The sequence below is a fragment of the Oncorhynchus nerka genome, linkage group LG14 (assembly GCF_034236695.1).
Source record: "Oncorhynchus nerka isolate Pitt River linkage group LG14, Oner_Uvic_2.0, whole genome shotgun sequence".
Taxonomy (NCBI): Eukaryota; Metazoa; Chordata; class Actinopteri; order Salmoniformes; family Salmonidae; genus Oncorhynchus; species Oncorhynchus nerka.
Window position 1 is genome coordinate 36,234,525 of NC_088409.1, and position 19,333 is coordinate 36,253,857.

Genomic DNA, 19,333 nt, shown 5'->3' on the forward strand with positions numbered 1-19,333 from the left:
ATGCATGACCACAGTATTTATAGATGGGCCAAAGGTAACATCATTGTGCAGTTAACCCCTCCTGTTAAGTCCTGAAGCCCCTGGGTATCTACCCCCATTAGGATACTGACACTTGTTTTAGATACGTTAGTCTTGTTTTTCTACATTCATAACCTATTATGTGACAATATGACAAATATTATGAGCACAGACCAAGGTTTTGTGTTTATTTGTTTATCTATTTATTTGTGTGTTTAATGCCAATAAAATGTCAATATTCAAACCACAAAGCAAACACCTGAACGCAATGGCATAAACATGAATTGATAGTGCTATACCATAGAACTGTGTAGGTAGGTACATGTCAGTGGAGGCTTGTGGGAGGACAGGGTCATTGTATTGGGTGGAATGGAATAAATTGAACAGTATCAAACACATCAAACATATGGAAACCTCGTTGACTCCTTTCCATTGATTCCATTCCATTGCAATTAGCCCGTCCTCCTATAGCTCCTTACACCAGCCTCCCCTGGTAAATGTAAATGCATATCATAAACTCATTGGATTTTTAACAGATATAATTTACATCATGCTTCCAGCCAGCTATGAAATTATACCTGAAACACACACTGTATAAAACAAACCATTTACAAATTCTATCTATCACTCCACCACATCCCCAAACGACATATACTCCAGTACAACCTTGGTTCTCTGTACTCTCATATAGAGGGGCTGAAGAGATTTAGGGGACCCAGGTTCCTCCCATCGTCCGTGTCACATGGGTTATAGAAGGGGATCAGCGGAACGAACACCGTTTCCATGGAGAATGTGTATAGCGGCGTCATGGTAACAGCGTTATAGAAAGCTACTTCCTCCTTCTCACAGTCTAAGAACACTCCGATCCGGACGGGCCTGATGGACACCGGGACCTTGGTGGGTTTGGGGTCTGTACAGGCCAAGATGGCCCCTCCCTTCAGGGATAGGGTCCAGAGACCGTTACTGGTCCCGCTGGAGTCCATCTCCCCCCGGTGGACGTCCTCCCTGGCCACACCCAGCCGCCACGCTGTCTTGCGGCCCACCTCCACCTCCCAGTAATGGCGTCCGGTGATGAAGCCTTCTCGGCCCATGACACTGTAGTAGTAGTGGAAGCAGCGAGGGTTGGGGGGCTTCTCCTCCTCCGAGGCCTTGGGGATAACTTTGTCCTCCTCGAACCACACAGAAGTGCAGCTGGGGGAGAGTGTGAGGAGGGGGTGGGCTGTCTCTGGGTCAAAGGTCACTTCAGTGATATCTGGGGGGGGGGGGGCTCAGGTGAGTTGCATTGTTGTAATCTAGAATTGTCTAATGGTATATGTGTAAGTGGATCCCTTTAAGTAGGAATGTAAAAAACAGATATACCAGTACATTAGCACTAGCACTGTCACTAGCAGATGTAATCTCTTTAATTCAGCATTATACACATTGTATAAGAAACAATACTATAACAATACTAATGTCACAGAATGATACGATGTGCATTACTTGGGTACAGGCAGCTCTTCATGTGTTTCCATATCCTGTACTGGATGGGCCCCACAAAGTGTGCTGATCGCACCTCCACATCCACCTGCGGAGGGGGTATGAAAGCCACCTGGGATCTGCAGGGAGAGGGGGATGAGAGCGGGAGAGGTGCAGGGGAGGAGGAGTGCAAAGATGGATGAGAAAAGGATAAAAAATCATGTGAAAGGAAATGATTGGGAAATGAGTGAGAAAGAGAGAAGGTAGAGAGAGTGGAGAAAAAAAGTGGGATTCCAAAGAGAGAACGAGAGGATAAAGCGAGTGGAGAGAAGAAAGAGGGGGTTGCCAAAGAGAAGATACGGAGAGAGGGAGGGAGGGAGGAGAGAGAGAGAGAGAGAGAGGGAGGGAGGGAGGGAGGGGGATGCCAAACATGTAAGATGAGAGATTATGGCCGATCAGGAGAAGAGAGTGATTTGTGACACGAGACATAGATGGAGTCACAATCAGTTAAATAATGAAATATAAACACTTGCCTTTTCAAGAGGTCTTGAATCTCCTTCAGAGAGAAAAGGGGAGTGGTCATTACAGTAGTGAAAGACATAAAGCACTCAAAACAACATTACACATAACACTGTATTTTTTCCACTGACAATGGTGCCCAATAAAAATGAATATTCCATTTGTTTTCCATCAGAAAACAAATCACAATATTGCCCTCGTGTACTCAATAGACAGTTGACATTCTCTCTCAGTCATTGTTTGGTGCCGAACCTCAGCTAGTCCTCCAGGACTGCACTGTGTGTTGCTTTCTGTCCACCAACTTTTTAATGGGAAATTGATTTAGACCTGCGACAACAGGCAAGTAGACTCTTTAGCCAATGATTGATCAAATTAGTGCCAGAAGAGAAGGCAATAAGCTGACACGGTGGTCCTTGAGGACTGCAATGTCAGCGTAGGCTAGCTGTTGTGGAAGCTGAAAGCAGCATCCAGTAGATTCTGTGGAGGTACTCCAAGCTTCTCATTCCCCTGACCCTCCCCAAATCACTCCCTCCCTCCTGCCATTCATCACATTCTCTGGAACACTTTGCTCTCCGACCTTTCATCAAAAGACCTGGATGACGGTGTCGTAATAATGACATAAGAGATGTCATAAACAGTTATGACAGTTTGTTTCATCTTATGATCATTAACGGCGTTAACTCTCCTCATGGAGAGCTACTGCAGTGTGCAGGCTTTAGTTCCAGCCCTGCACTAGATTTACATGAACATTTTAGTAATTTAGCAGACACTGTTATCCAGAGCGACTTATAGTTAGTGCATTTATCTAAAGATAGCTAGGTGGGACAATTACATATCACAGTCATAGTAAGTACATTTGTCCTCATTAAAGTGGCTATCAGCAGTCAGAGCTAGTAAGAGCGAAAGTCAAGTGTTCCCAAAATGCTATTATTTGGGGGTGAAGGAGGTGTGAGGAGGGGTTGCAAGGGGGATGGTGTGGGAATAAACCTTTGGTGAAACCTAAAAATAATACAAATACAAACTAATATACAAAACATTAAGAACATCTGCTATTTCCATGACATAGACTGACCAGGTGAATCCAGGTGAAAGCTATGATCCCTTATTGATGTCACATGTTAAATCCACTTCAGTTAGTGTAGATGAAGGGGAGAAGACAGGTTAAAGAAGGATTTTGAAGCCTTGAGACAATTGAGACATGGACATGGTGTTCTTAATGTTTTGTACACTCAGTGTATATACAGTAGAACACATTTTTTCATGTTGTACCAAGTAGATTTTTCACTCTGGAATGACCTATCCAAATTTCTTCAATTGGGTTATAAGCTAATGAAATGTCCTGTTAATCAAGATATTAAATTGGTTCCATAACATGAAACTCCAAACACTTTCTTTACATAATATTTCCACATTAACTGGTTAAGATATTGTAACCAAATGGTAACCATCTCATCAATAGACACCTTTCCATGCACTTTAGTATCACAGTTCTTAAGCAGATATCATTTAAGTGTCAGTGCTGGCAGAAAATATATAATCATAAGAAAAACAGAACACATTACCTGGAATGAAATTCACTCTCACGGGTGGCCAACAATAACCAACAGAATGCCATGCCCCCAATAGGCCATGCCTCCAACAATTATGTTAGGCTGCCACTGCTACATTGCTCCCACCACTATGCAACATTGATGCACATGAGGTGTTGAAAGCAATTTAGAAGCTTTCATTCAATTTTTTAAAAATCACATTGATCTGTCAAATTCGTTATTTGATTTCAGGCAAATGGAATAGAACATGTTGAAAGAACCAAAGCTTAATTTTGGATCATACCATTTAGAAAAAGCACAGTGTAGAGGTGCAGTGCTAGAACAATAGCCTGAACACCCTAACTCACTCACTTTGAGCAGTCTGGGACTGTCTTCCTCGGCCAGTTTGTTGTTTAGCGTGGCAATGCCTCTCTCCAGATCTCTTCCCTGCATGGCAATCTTCTTCTCCCTCTCCCTAAGCAGCTTCACCCTCTTCTCTTTCTCCTTCTTCAGTCGCTCCATGTCCATGGTCTCCTCTTCGTCCAGGAAGCGATGGAGGTTCTGGAACTCAGCTCGGACCTCCCGTTCCAGATTATCAAAACATCTCTGAGAGATAGACAGAGAGACAGACTTTACTATTTCGTGTAGTAGGTTTTACTATATTTTGTTACTACATAGTGGGTAGTAGAAGGTTACTATCCTGGTTGGGAGAGACAGATTTTTCAGCTTTAGCCAACACGCATCAATTACAGTATGTTCATTTTAATGCTAAATATGTAAATACTACAAAATACTTATCATAATGTTGCTAGATAACATTTCTCACCCCTATCAGTCAAAATGCTTGTAATATTACTGACACACTAATACATTCACAGATGATCATATTCAGGACTGAATGAAATAATAAAAAGAATAAGCCATGAAAAGTAAATGACAGTGGAAAAGATGCATTGGCAGCCAGCACCATACCTCTACACCAACAGACCATATGTACGTCTCTCTCTCTGCCTCCCAGCACTCGTCTACCTCATGCTTTATTCTTTTAATAGCCTGGATCAGCTTCTCCTGTAACACGCACACAGACAAATATGAGGGGAGAGGAGAGAACAGAAAAAAGACAGAGAAACAATGTCAAATAGTGACAGAATAGTGACTTAAGTTATTTAACAAAAGAGTAAGTTCAGCATGCATGTATATAGATAATAGTTTTTCCTATGAGTTTAGAAGTCATTTATTTATTGAACATGATATTGTTGTGCCATTGAAAATGTACTTAAAAAATGTCCCATCGATATAGCCTATTCGATTTTATGGGAGAGCCTTTTACCAAACATAATCTCTTTCATAATGAATTTAACTTTCTATTGGCTGACTTCCCTTTAGACATAAACCCAAGGGTGAAATGATAAACTGTGCAGCTTACCTTATGGTCAGGGAGAAGGCTTTTATTGCAGTTGTTGTTGGTATCTTTTATGTGATTTTTGTACATTCCAATTTCTCCGAAAAAGACCAGAAAGCACACAAGGGACTCTTGGTGTAATAAAAGAGAGGGAGAGAGTAAAGATGAAAGAGGGAGGGACAGTGACAGAGAATTGAAGGACATGGAAAGATACAATTATAAATTAGAGATAGACAGAGAGATAGAGATAGACAGAGAAATACACAGACAGAGAGACAGAGAGAGACACACAGAGAGAGACAGATAGACAGAGAGAGACACAGATTGACAGAGACACAGAGAGAGACAGATAGACAGAGAGCAGATATGGAGAGAGAAACCAATAGGAAGAGATACCCTCTCTGAGGTCATCAAAACAATTAGCATGAAGAGAGAATGAGTGTCATACATACATCCAACCAGTCAGATGGAGATTTATCTAGAAACAATTAAACAGACAAGGGTCACCATCAAATACCATCCGACAGCAGCCTTCTCCCTCTCTCTCCAAACTCAGCTTGGCTGAAGACTAGGGTCCATTAACACTGAGGAGAAACAGAGGGAGGGAGGCAGGGAAGGAGCCGCAGCTGCTGGCCAGGATGGACCGGCAGGCAGGCATGCAGCAGCGATTTATGGCATTGCACGGTGGAGAAGATTCTATTTCTGTCTGCTGTTCTGGAAACAAAAGAGGGAATCGGTCAGGGGATAGAATCAGGCAGTGGGTCGGGGAGGGAGGGGTTTGCCTGGAAGGGATAGGAGAGAGAGGCTGTGTATTTATTTTGGTAGGCCTATGTTGGTTTTGTACTAACGTAACTAGGGCGTATGGAGAGGGCAGTATGACAACTGTAAACAATAAAATGTTGGTGTTAAAACTGAACATAAATATTGGTAGATGTAGGACTAACTGAGGTCAGTTTCCATCTGTTCTTCCTTCTCTTCCTGACATAAAGATTATGACTATTTCGCAACAAAGCATCCTTCACTCATGCTGCCAAACATACCCTCGTATAACTGACTATCCAACCGATCCTTTACTTCAGCAATGTCATTTATAAAATAGCCTCCACCAAATCAAATCAAATTTTATTTGTCACATACACATGGTTAGCAGATGTTAATGCGAGTGTAGCGAAATGCTTGTGCTTCTAGTTCCGACAATGCAGTAATAACCAACAAGTAATCTAACTAACAATTCCAAAACTACTGTCTTATACACAGTGTAAGGGGATAAAGAATATGTACATAAGGATATATGAATGAGTGATGGTACAGAGCAGCATAGGCAAGATACAGTAGATGGTATCGAGTACAGTATATACATATGAGATGAGTATGTAAACAAAGTGGCATAGTTAAAGTGGCTAGTGATACATGTATTACATAAGGATGCAGTCGATGATATAGAGTACAGTATATACGTATGCATATGAGATGAATAATGTAGGGTAAGTAACATTATATAAGGTAGCATTGTTTAAAGTGGCTAGTGATATATTTACATCATTTCCCATCAATTCCCATTATTAAAGTGGCTGGAGTTGAGTCAGCAAATCCACTCAGCAAATTGGATGCAGTCTATCACAGTGCCATCTGTTTTGTCACCAAAGCCCTACCCACCACTGCGACCTGTATGCTCTCATTGGCTGGCCCTTGCTTCATATTCGTCGCCAAACCCACTGGCTCCAGGTCATCTAGAAGTCTTTGCTAGGTAAAGCACCACCTTATCTCAGCTCACTGGTCACCATAGCTGTAACGGCTTTCTAATGGTGAAGGAGAGTCGGACCAAACTGCAGCGTGTCTATTGTGATTCATCTTTAATAAACAAACGTAACACACAACAAAACACTACAAAACGAAAACCGAAAACAGCCTATACAAGTGTCTACTAACCTCTAACCAGGACATCAAGACACACAGGAATATCACCCACAATACAACCAAAGAATATGGCTGCCTAAATATGGTTCCCAATCAGAGACAACGGTAAACACCTGCCTCTGATTGAGAACCACTTCAGACAGCCATAGACTCTCCTAGAACACCCCACTAAGCTACAATCCCACTATACACACATTCCAAAATCCCAAGACAAAACACACCACAATACAAAAACTCTATGCCACACCCTGGCCTGACCCAATACATGAAGAAAACACAAAATACTTAGACCAGGGCGTGACAGAACCCCCCCCTAAGGTGCGGACTCCCGAACGCACCTCAAAACAAATAGGGAGGGTCCGGGTGGGCGTCTGTCCATGGTGGCGGTTCCGGCGCGGGACGTGGACCCCACTCAATTAATGTCTTAGTCCCCTCTCCTCGCGTCCCTGGATAGTCCACCCTCGCCGCCGACCATGGCCTAGTAGTCCTCACCCAGAAACCCACTGGATTGAGGAGCAGATCGGGACTGAGGGGCAGCTCGGGACTGAGGCAGCTCGGGACTGAGGGGAAGCTCGGGAGTGAGAGGAAGCTCGGGAGTGAGAGGAAGCTCGGGAGTGAGAGGAAGCTCGGGAGTGAGAGGAATCTCAGGCAGGTTAATGGATCTACCAGATCCTGGCTGGCTGGTGGTTCCGACAGATCCTGGCTGACTGGCGGATCCTGGCTGACTGGCGGATCCTGGCTGACTGGCGGATCCTGGCTGACCCTGGCTGACTGGCGGATCTGGCAGATCCTGGCTGACTGGCGGTTCTGGCAGATCCTGGCGGATCCTGGCTGACTAGCGGATCTGGCAGATCCTGGCTGATTGGCACTTCTGGCGGATCCTGGCAGACTGGCGGACTGGCGGATCCTGGCACACTGGCGGATCCTGGCTGAATGGCGGATCTAACTGATCCTGGCAGACTGGCGGCACTGGTGGCGCTGGGCAGACTGGCGGCGCTGGGCAGACTGGTAGCTCAGGCGGCGCTGGGCAGACTGGCGGCACTGGCGGCGCTGGGCAGACGGGTGGCTCAGACGGCGCTGGGCAGACTGGCGGCGCTGGGCAGACTGGCGGCGCTGGGCAGACTGGCGGCGCTGGGCAGACTGGCGGCGCTGGGCAGACTGGCGGCGCTGGGCAGACTGGGAGCACTGGCGGCGCTGGGCAGACTGGCGATGATGGGCAGACTGGCAGTGCTGGGCAGACTGGTAGCTCAGGCGGCGCTGGGCAGACTGGCGGCACTGGCGGCGCTGGGCAGACTGGCGGCGCTGGGCAGACTGGTGGCTCAGGCGGCGCTAGGCAGACTGGCGGCACTGGCGGCGCTGGGCAGACTGGCGGCGCTGGGCAGACTGGTGGCTCAGGCGGCGCTAGGCAGACTGGCGGCACTGGCGGCACTGGGCAGACGGGTGGCTCAGACGGCGCTGGGCAGACGGGTGGCTCAGACGGCGCTGGGCAGACTGACAGCTCTGGATGCTTCATGCAGGCTGACAGCTCTGGCTGCGCTGAACAGAGGAGTACTGGTGCCTCTGGAATGAGGGGCTCTGGCGCCTCTGGCATGAGGGGCGGTAGCTCTGACAGCGCCGGACAGGCGGGAGGCTCCGGCAGCGGCGCCGGACAGGCGGAAAGCTCCGGCAGCGGCGCCGGACAGGCGGGACGCTCCGGCAGCGGCGCCGGACAGGCGGGCGCTCCGGCAGCGCGCCGGACAGGCGGGGAGGCTCGGCAGCGGCGCCGGACAGGCGGGAGGCTCCGGCAGCGGCGCCGGACAGGCGGGGCTCCGGCAGCGGCGCCGGACAGGCGGGAGGCGCTCCGGCAGCGGCGCCGGACAGGGCAGCGGCGCCGGACAGGCGGGACGCCCGCAGCGGCGCTCCGGCAGCGGCGCCGGCAGCTCGGCGCCCGGACTGGCGGAAGCTCCGCAGCGGCGCGGACAGGCGGGACGCACTGTAGGCCTGATGCGTGGTGCTGGCACTGGTGGTAATGAACCGAGGACACGCACAGGAAGCCTGGTGCGGGGAGCTGCTACCGGAGGGCTGGGGTGTGGAGGTGGTACTGGATAGACCGGACCGTGCAGGCGCACTGGAGCTCTTGAGCACCGAGCCTGCCCAACCTTACCTGGCTCGATGCCCACTCTAGCCCGGCCGATACGAGGAGCTGGAATATACCGCACCGGGCTATGCACCCGCACTGGGGACACCGTGCGCACCACTGCATAACAAGGTGCCTGCCCGGTCTCTCTAGCCCCCCCCGGTAACCACAGGAAGTTAGCGTAGGTCTCCTACCTAGCGTAGCCATACTCCCTGTGAGCCCCCCCAAGAAATTTTTGGGGCTGACTCTCAGGCTTCCATCCGCTCTGCCGTGCTAGCTCCTCATAATGCCGCCTCTCTGCTTTTGCTGCCTCCAGCTCGGCTTTGGGGCGACAATAATCTCCAGGCTGATCCCAGGGTCCTTTACCGTCCAGTACCTCCTCCCATGTCCATTTCTCCAGGTAGTGCAATCTCTCCCACTGTAGCTGCTGCTTCTCCTGTGGCTCCTGCTTGTTGACACGCTGCTTGGTCCTGTGGTGGGTGATTCTGTAACGGCTTTCTAATGGTGAAGGAGAGTCGGACCAAACTGCAGCGTGTCTATTGTGATTCATCTTTAATAAACAAACGTAACACACAACAAAACGAAAACCGAAAACAGCCTATACAAGTGTCTACTAACCTCTAACCAGGACATCAAGACACACAGGACAATCACCCACAATACAACCAAAGAATATGGCTGCCTAAATATGGTTCCCAATCAGAGACAACGGTAAACACCTGCCTCTGATTGAGAACCACTTCAGACAGCCATAGACTCTCCTAGAACACCCCACTAAGCTACAATCCCACTATACACACATTCCAAAATCCCAAGACAAAACACACCACAATACAAAAACTCTATGCCACACCCTGGCCTGACCCAATACATGAAGAAAACACAAAATACTTAGACCAGGGCGTGACAATAGCAGCACCCACCCGCGCGCTCCAACAGGTTTATTTCACTGGTCACCCCCAAAGCCTATTCCTCATTTGGCCGCCTTTCCTTCCAGTTCTCTGCTGCCAATGACTGGAACGAATAGCAAAAATCACTGAAGCTGGAGACTCATATCTCCCTCACTAACTTTAATCATCAGCTGTCAGAGCAGCTCACTGATCACTGCATCTGTACATAGCCCATCTGTAAATATCCCATCCAACTACCTCATCCCATATTGTTATTTATTTATTTGCTCCTTTGCACCCCAGTATCTCTACTTGCACATTCATCTTCTGCACATCTATCACTCCAGTGTTTAATTGCTAAATTGTAATTACTTCGCCACTACGGCCTATTTATTGCCTTACCTCCCTAATCTTACCTAATTTGCACACACTGTATATAGATTTTTCTATTGTGTTATTGACTGCATGTTTGTTTATTCTATGTGTAACTCTGTGTTGTTGTTTGTGTCACACTGCTTTGCTTTATCTTGGCCAGGTCTCAGTTGTAAATGAGAACTTGTTCTCAACTGACCTACCTGGTTAAATAAAGGTGAAACTAAACATTTAAAAAAAGAGTGGGGGAGCACTGGTATAAAAGCAAGCAGTCAGCATTTTCTCTCGCAATAATCTCCCCCTCAGAGACAAACACACATACTGACACCCCCCCCCCCCCCCCCACACACACACACACACACACACACTTTCTCCTTGCCTCCCTCTCTCCCTCTACCTTTTTCCCATTCTAATACACACACATGCACCCATGCACACACACACAGCCTGGCTGGTTGGCTGTGGGTGTGTGTGCAGAGGTAGCATTACTCATCTCTGGAATGTTCCTCATCTATAATTCATTGTCCTGGGTCCTGACGATGTGACTGCTGTGTGCTCTGCTGAAGTGAGCAAGCTGCACCTTCAGCGCCATAAACCAAACCACTGTAGTCTACTCCAGTACTGTGGGTGGACAGAATACAGAACACTAGCACAATGCATTATTATGAATATTACTCGCATGCAGAGGTGCACACACTGAACATGATTCACTTGTTGTAATAGGCAACAGAACAATTCTATATAGGAAATGCGGCTGCTTTTGTATCCCATATATTTCTGTATTCAAGGTCATCTTGTTTGAGCCATAATCCTTGGTTGATATAGCCTATTGTTCATGGGTATGAATAGGTCTCACACTCCATAAAATAGCCTAGATCCCTCGTTTATGTATTTCATTTATGTGACCGCTGTAGGGGTTGGATGATTTTCCTTCATTCTGGCTCTATGTCTGGCCCCGCCCACTGTTTCAAAAGTCACTTTCAGGAGCTTGAAAACGACAACCAACTAGTGGCGAGGTGAGGTTTTAATGGGTGCCACTGTAGGGTTAGTTGGTAGGGTTTCTTCCCCTTTCCCCGTCCTTTTCTCTTCCTTTTACATCACAAAGTGTAATGAATTCACACTCCAGTAGGCTGAAATACAAGGGTTGAAAAGAGAAATACATGAATAGGGAGGTTGAGGTTGTGACAAATTGTCAAAGACTCCAGCCACACTAGTCATAGACCGTTCTCTCTGCTACAGCACGGCAAGCGGTACTGGAGCGCCAAGTCTAGGTCCAAAAGGCTTCTAAACAGCTTCTACCCACAACCCATAAGACTCCTGAACATCTAGTCAAATGGCTACCCACTATTTGCAGTGCCTCCCCCCACTTTTACACCACTTCTACTCTCCGTTGTCATCGATGCATAGTCACTTTAATAACTCTACCTACATGTACATATATTACCTCAAATAACTGGTGACCCTGCACATTGACTCTTTATTGGTACCCCCCTGTATATAGTCTCACAATTGTTATTTTACTGCTCCTCTTTAATTACTTGTTACTCTTATTTCTTATTCGTATATTTTTTTAACTGCATTGTTGGTTAGGGGCTCGTAAGTAAGTATTTCACTGTAAAGTCTACACCTGTTGTATTCAGCGCATGTGACTAGTACAATTTGATTTGACCAGACTCACAATTCAGTACAGTAGGTGGCAGTGTATGCACTTTTCAGTTGGTAGCATTATTATTATTATTATATTTTTTTATATATATTTTTTACCTTTATTTAACTAGGCAAGTCAGTTAAGAACAAATTCTTATTTGTAGGTTAACTGCCTGTTCAGGAGCAGAACGACAGATTTGTACCTTGTCAGCTCGGGGGTTTGAACTTGCAACCTATGCACTCTAACCACTAGGCTACGCTGCCGCCAATACAAATTTAAAGAAGAAGAAGAATGGCACACACACACACACACACACACACACACACACACACACACACGGAAGTAGACTCAAGAATGTAATGTAGGTAGACCGTGAATGGCCTCACATGCCAGTACAGTAGGTGGCGGTATACGCGAACTGACAACCAAATCCTAAAGAAAAAGAACAGACGTAAACAAAGAGCACATATTCATTCAAACGAGAGGTATGAATGATTTTTCATATTAATTCAAGCTATTTAACTTCATAATTACATGGTTTCGTCTCCTTATTATTCTACTTTCAAGCGTTTTCCATTGCTAGTCTTCTGCTTCCAGCTAAATGCTTAAAAAACAACAACGATAATGCACTGGAAAGGCTAGCAGTGAGCTAGCCAACAAGCTGCTGTTAGCTATAGTTAACATAACCACGACACTAACGATTACTCTACCTGTATAGCAGGTCCACTGACGGTTCAACCACAGCGTCAGAAATGAACGGTCAAGCCGATATGGAGGTGGACTACAAGCAGAAATACAAAAATCTCAAACGCAAATTGAAATTCCTGGTTTATGTGAGTCTTAATTTTTCATCCAATTGTCAATGACGTGTTATTATTATAACACCTATTAGCCAAGGAACTGTAATTTACAGAGTTAAACTATTGTATTTCGCTACTTGTCTCCGTCTAGGAGCAGGAGTGTTTTCAGGAAGAGCTCAGAAGATCCCAGAGGAAGCTGCTCAAAGTGTCCCGAGATAAAAGGTGGTTGGGTGAATCTACAAAGTTTGTTTAGTTTGGACAGATTGGGTGTATTCTTTTGTCACACTGTAGCAAAACCTTTTACTATGATGTGCTACTAATAAATACACCCCTGTTGAATGTGTACACATACTGTAGAAGCATGTTCAAAGTTAAAACTGGTCGTTCCTTGGCTTCTCTTATCTTGCAGTTTTCTGTTGGACCGATTGTTACAATACGAGAGGGTGGACGAGGACTCCTCAGGTAGGTCTAAAGCACCAAGTCTGAATATTTCATTCTCCACAATATCTGTTTTTATCCATAGCTCACCCAATACTGATCATGCAGTTACCTGCCTTGCTGTAGAGTATTTTCAGTATGGATCATGTCAGTATGCTGATGTACAGTGTCTGATTGCCATGCTGTGTTTCAGATTCTGATGCCACAGCCTCTTCTGAGAACAGTGAAGGAGAGGGCACCAGGGAGAGAGACGGAGGAAAGAAGTGAGGATGTGGCATGCCAGCAACACAGACTATATTTCAAATTGCACTCTTTCCATCTTTGCCATTCTCTCTCACTGTCTCACTATTTATTCAACTGTCCCTCTTTTGAACTCTCTTAGGAGAAGGAGTAGCCCTGGCGTAGGCCTTCCCTCGTCCTCATCCTCCCATCTCTCTCTCCTCTCTCGTTCTGGGGTGAACCCTCTCCAGTCGTCGGGCAGTACCCCCTACCTCAACACAGTGAGTTATAATCGCCTTCCCCTCACTGAGTCTATACAATCAATAACTATAACATCATTGATTGTTGCCATTATTGTTTTCTCATTACCGAAGATGATCACTGTTTTGATTTGGGGCATTATTAATATTGTTTTATTATATGTTTTCCGTTGATCTTTTGTTGTCTCTCATGTTTTATTTTTTGGGGCTGTATTTGTACCTACAATGTGTGTGTATGTTTGTTTTGGAAATTGTCACGGTGTGTGTGTTTTCTGTTCGTATATGCGTTTGCATGTTTTTGTTTGTTTGTTTGTATGCGTGTGTTAAATTGACACATGGGGCCTGTGTGTGTGTGTGGCGGGCAGTTGCCCTTCCCACCAGAGTATTTGGCTCCACCAGCTGAGAGAATGAAGAAAGAGAGAAAGACAAAGGCGCCCAAACACAAGAAAGAGACATCGGGGAAGGTGAGAGGGGAGGAGATCACAGATGAGGGAACAGACATGTGACACGTAGGGTATTGAGTTAGGGTCTAGAAGAGGGTGTTTCTACAGCATAACTGCACTACATATAGCAGGTTAGGTGCAGGCCTACAGTAGGCTATAGGAAGGTCCATAACATTGGGACATCATCAACGAAGTAACATACTGCCATAATATCCTGGACTCTTTTCATTTTCAATTCCTGACCATTCATTTAAAGGGTTATTCTTCCTCAGTAGACTAACTACATCCCAGATGGAACCCTATTCCTACCCCAGAGGGCTCTGGTCAAAAGTAGTGCACTATAAAGGAAATAGGGTGCCATTTGGGATGCTGTCCAAGTCATCTACTTCTCTCGTTCTCCATTGGATCTCTCATTCCATCTACCTTATTCCTTTTACCTCCTTCCCATTAGGTGGTGGCCCCTCTAGCAGCCAACTACCCAGCGGGCCCGACTGCCCCTCCCACATCCAGCGCCTCGTTCAACTGGGTGCCCAGGCAGATGCTGAGTGGAGACGCGGCGGAGGAGGAGGGAGAGAGCGACGGAGACTCAGACAGAGGAGACGATGACAGGGGGGAAGGAGAAGAGGCTGACCTTGTCATCGATATCCCCAACGAGTGAACTGTGTGTGTGTGTGTGTAAAGGATTGTTAGTGTGTAAAAGCACAATGTGAGTGTGTGTGGATTCAACCCCTCCCACTGTCAAATGCTTAGCCAAGCTCCCCCCATTGGACCTTCAGGTTACTACAACAATATCTCTCTCTAAACAATGTGACCTGTCATAATAATGTCACTAATTGACTCCTTTAATGTCATTTTACTGCCTTCTACTGTTATACAAGTTATGGAAGAACTGGTATTGACGGCATGGACAGCTACAGGACTGCATACATGTAGCACCTACCTTTTTATAGGAAACTGTCAAATAATACATTTTCTGTTGGAGATAATGGAGACGTTATGTTTTCTACCAATGACTTTTCAAAATTAAATTGCATTAAAGTGGTAACATTTCAGATGACTGTTGTTGTTGAAAGCCTAATGGACTGGTAGTATAGTATGTGCTGCACAGACATGCAGTACTGTGCCTTTACTCAAAACAACTGTTTCTATTGGCTGTGCATGGAGACAAAAGCCTTTCATGCTGCATTCATAACCAAGTGGGAAGGTGGTATTTACCACTTACGACTGGGAAAAATCAACTTAAATGCCCCATTAAACTCGTAATAACTAGTAGGAAACTCATATCATCCCTGAGCTCTGACTTCTCGCACATGCTGACAAAGGTCACAGGTGAAGAGCTTAATTATTATGCTCTCGTCTTTCCTCTCGTGTCATCTCACAGAGGTTGCGATGGATCGGATTGGATGACTCCCTCTATGAATTTGAGAGTGGATACATTTCCCAAATTCCCTCAGCTTTACCAAACCAAGTGGCGGCTGAAACACAAAATCCCAAATAATTTTGTCTTTATAGCAGAGAAAATGTCATTCAGTCAATAAGATCTATTTTGGAACCTTGGTGGTGGATAGATCTACTGTCTAATATTAAACACTATGCCACTGCTGTAAGATATTCTGCTGCGGTTTCACTGTGCACCCTAATAGTGCATGCTTATGCACTCGGCTACATACACAGAGGAGTCAGCACTTTCTGAGAGGTGTGTGTTGTAACAGAGAAAATGAACCATTGAGCTGTCCCTCAGACAGCCAAACCTTGTGGAAACATTGTTTGGGAATGCAGACTTACAGGTAATAGGTACCTGTTACGAGGTGTGGATCTGGTGTGCGTGTGTCTAACAGTAAAGTGAGGTTAAGGTGTAACCAAAAAGAGCTATGAAAGGAACGAAGGAGGGAGGGAAAGCCAGGTAGCAGTGTAGCTAGAGGGAGAATGTGGGAGGGAGGGAGGGAGGAAGAGTGAGCTTGTCAGTGAGGGAGGGAGAAGCAGAGTGTAAGCAAGACTGTGCCCAGACACAGACGGCACAGCACACACAGTCCAAGGAGAAAGACATGGGTGGAGACGCTGATGGGGTGGAAGAGAAAAAAGGGAGAGATTGAGAAAGGGATAAAAGAACGACATACCAGAGATTCCCTGGCTGTCAACCCTAGCTATCGGCCATTATCCTCTCCCATCTGCGTAGATACAGCACAAACCTCTGGATTATTTACCAGCCTCTCTCTCTGTGAGTGTGTGGGTTTGCTGAGTTCACCATGCTGCTGCTGCGGTGGTGTCCTGCTGGTGTCAGTGTCAGTACTGCAGGGTGGATCTGGCTGGGGCTGACTCTGACTCTGGAGCTGTCTCTACCAGTCACGGCACTATCAGAACCAGACCCAGGCTTCTCCCTCTGCAGACAGAGCTTCTACAGACAGACCCCCCCTCTGGGCGGGGGGGCCCTCCTGACCCCCATCTGTCACAGGCTGCCAGGGGGACAGTTGTTTGCCACGCTCTACCACCCGACCTGTGACGCAGCTGTTTACTCTGCCTTTCATCTCAGACAAGGATGGAGGGAGAGAGGAGGAAAGGAGGAGGGGGTAAGGGAGGATTATTTTATTTCTATTATATGGTAACAGTGGAATCATTGTCATGCATGGACTGCGTAAGCACTTCCTTGTACCTTTAGTGTACACTCTCAACACAATCACACAAGTTACAGCGGACATGATCAAACCAACTGTATACCACACTTTTCCTCCAGTTGTTTTACAAGAATGGTTTTGCGATATGAAACTTGTTCAAGTGAAACTAAACTCTTGTCCTGTAGAGGCAGTCAACTTACTCTTGATATCAACATTCCATGCAAACCTGGCCTTGTTATAACAAGTCAGAGTGAACAGAAAGATGAATGTGAACAACAGTTTGATATTTGACTCAGATGTCTGTCAGTGGACAAGCTCCCTAACGCTCACAAAACTAGAATGGTCTGCATGGCATATTATTTCTGCCATGACACCTGAGTAAAAGACGTCCTCGTCAATCCTACTCTATTTACAAACTGCATTGATACTAAATGTACTGTAATGTACAGTAGGCTTTACCCAAATAAAGGCCAAGCATTCATTTATCATGAAGTTAATACTAATTGCAATCGTGATTCAATATGTGGACTTTGACTCATGATTCCAAACCTATCTCCTAGACAGAGAAGGAGGAAGAGGATGTCAGACGGGAGGAGAAAGAGGAAGAAGGATCCCAGAGTCCCCCCCTGGTGATGACCCCAGCCCTGCTCCGAGGGGATGTGGCGGGGGGTAAACCCCAAGCTCACTCTGACTCTCCCCTTCACCAGTGGGACTCCCTGGTCACAGAGCTGATCAAGAGCAGCGTCCTGCCCCAGTGTGGCTCCACAGGGGGCCAGCTCTATGTCCTGACAGGGGCCACAGGGCTCAGGCTGGGGCCCGGGATGGAGGAGGGTGGGGATGAGGGGTGTGAGGCTGGGGTGCAGTGGTCTGCTGTGTGCTGTGCTGGCCCAGAGGGACAGAGTGGGTTCAGTGTGGGGGTCGTGAGAGAGACAGGGGGAGGGGAGAGGGTGGTGAGTGTTAAGGAGCTGGAACACATGATTGGAGTGACAGATCTATTTTCAGAGGGTTGCGGGGAAGCAGATGGGGGCACGGAGGGAGACATAGTGATACTGCTCAGTGATGCGATGGTCGGAGTTGTAGAAAAGCAGAGAGCAGTCGCAAGGCCAGACGCCATTGAGGAAACACTAGATGAGACTACTGATCGAAGCCTAGAGGCACTACCTGCTGACACAGAACCTCTCATCCCTCCCTCAGAGGACAACGAGACACTGGCATCTGAGTCGGACACAGAGTCGTCCAGCAACCCTCTGGTGTATATCATCACCTCCTCTGTCTCCCTACTCATAGCCCCTCTACGCCCTGTAGTCTCCACCCTCATTGGGATCCCTGGACAGGTGATTACTGATGGAATACAATACTGTGATGGTTCCATATCCTATATATATCCTTTTATGTTTCTGATCACAAAAATATGTTTCTGTTATAACAGACAATATCTTGTAACAGAACATATCTCCTCTCCTCGTCTAGGTGGCCTTTGTCCTGCAGGAGGACCTGGGGTCCTGTCTGCCCTGCCAGGTGACATCCTCTCTGTGTTCTACAACATGGCGTCTGACCTGGTGTCTGGAGTCGGCTCAGTCACAGGCCTGATACTTGGTGTGGGGGAGATGTGCTTCTCCACTCTGTACTGCATTACAGCCCCTCTTGTTGGCTCCCTGTTCACCAGCTGCCAGGACGGGGTCACAGGGGTGGGCACCCTGGCCTGGGATGGGGTGGGCATATTCCGGGGGATTGGGGACAGTGCCTGGTGGGTGTCCAGGGTGGTCGGGGACCAGGTGTGGGAGCAGGGTGGGGGGTTTGTGGGGTCGGTGGTGTCTGAGATGGGAGGGCAGGTGAAGGCAGTGGGTGGGGGAATGGGGAAGCTGGCGTGGAGGTGTGGGAATGGGGTGGGGAACGTAGTGAGTTTGGCAGGAGGGCTGGTAGTAGGGAGTGCAGAAACGGTTGTGGAGAATGTGATGGAGGTCTTTGGGCAGGACCAGAACTGTGGATGGTTTGGGTCTACAGAGAATGTTCATCAATAACATTGCAGATTTTTTGCAAACCTTGAAAATTGTATATCGTGTTCTTATAAAGTATGTAAATATGCACCAGATAGCAAGAGAGAATTGATGGGTACACTGCAATGCCAATGTCTCTAGCTAAGCTGTCTAACATAAACGCATAGTTAGGCACACAACACATGTTCATATTTTTTTGCTCCCTAAAGTAGACGACTTCTACTTCTATTACTTCTTAGTTGTAAAGAAGCAGGATCTCAAAAGACTAATGCTGAGATTAATGGTATATGTGTCAGAATGTGAAGCATGGTAGCCCCATGGCCATTTGATCAATTACAATATGGTATTATTTTGGGGAAACATGCTTTTACTGTGTGAGTTCATATGGTAATAGATGTTAGAATTTATGTTACTTTATGAACTATATGCTTGCTTGATTAAAACGGATAATTGATTGATCACATCCACTCAGACTAGTGCAATTTATTTATTTGTGATTCATTCATTTGACTATCAATATATTTTTCCTTGAAGCTGGATCGTTTTCATTTGCACATTCATAACACTGCAATAATTGATGTGAGTAAGAGTCTGGACAAATGTCATGGTCAATTTGAAAAAGGCATTCTTACAGGCCGCCTTGATGTGGCGGAAATGAATCTGTCCAAAGGTCCTTCGAACCAAACATGTGCGCC

At 46.5% G+C, this 19,333-nt stretch overlaps 2 protein-coding genes and 1 pseudogene across 7 annotated transcripts; 2 read left to right on the top strand and 1 right to left on the bottom strand.

Annotated features, from left to right (window-relative positions):
* Window positions 1-175: 175 nt before the first annotated feature.
* Window positions 176-5,624, bottom strand: LOC115140945 (zinc-binding protein A33-like). 4 transcript variants are annotated; one of them, XM_065028029.1, is made up of 7 exons: window positions 5,434-5,624; window positions 4,951-5,057; window positions 4,497-4,592; window positions 3,897-4,130; window positions 2,010-2,032; window positions 1,501-1,616; window positions 176-1,270 (listed from the first exon to the last, which is right to left on the bottom strand). In XM_065028029.1, the coding sequence occupies exons 1-7, from the start codon at window positions 5,444-5,446 to the stop codon at window positions 702-704; spliced, it is 1,158 nt and encodes a 385-aa protein (XP_064884101.1). In that variant the 5' UTR covers window positions 5,447-5,624; the 3' UTR covers window positions 176-701. The 4 variants fall into 4 exon arrangements, with proteins under 4 accessions (XP_064884101.1, XP_029535321.2, XP_029535320.2 ...); XM_029679461.2 differs by having other exon boundaries at window positions 177-1,270; window positions 5,444-5,622; XM_029679460.2 differs by having other exon boundaries at window positions 177-1,270; window positions 5,379-5,622.
* Window positions 5,625-12,249: 6,625 nt separating this feature from the next.
* ino80e (INO80 complex subunit E) lies at window positions 12,250-15,081 on the top strand. Of its 3 annotated transcripts, none has more exons than XM_029681507.2 (8): window positions 12,250-12,354; window positions 12,588-12,702; window positions 12,821-12,891; window positions 13,079-13,131; window positions 13,301-13,370; window positions 13,490-13,607; window positions 13,952-14,050; window positions 14,481-15,081. In XM_029681507.2, the coding sequence occupies exons 2-8, from the start codon at window positions 12,622-12,624 to the stop codon at window positions 14,685-14,687; spliced, it is 699 nt and encodes a 232-aa protein (XP_029537367.1). In that variant the 5' UTR covers window positions 12,250-12,354; window positions 12,588-12,621; the 3' UTR covers window positions 14,688-15,081. The 3 variants fall into 3 exon arrangements, with proteins under 3 accessions (XP_029537367.1, XP_029537369.1, XP_029537368.1); XM_029681508.2 differs by having other exon boundaries at window positions 12,257-12,354; window positions 12,591-12,702; XM_029681509.2 differs by lacking the exon at window positions 13,952-14,050.
* Window positions 15,082-15,985: 904 nt separating this feature from the next.
* LOC115142034 (endonuclease domain-containing 1 protein-like) lies at window positions 15,986-19,105 on the top strand (annotated as a pseudogene).
* The last annotated feature ends 228 nt before the right edge of the window (window positions 19,106-19,333 follow it).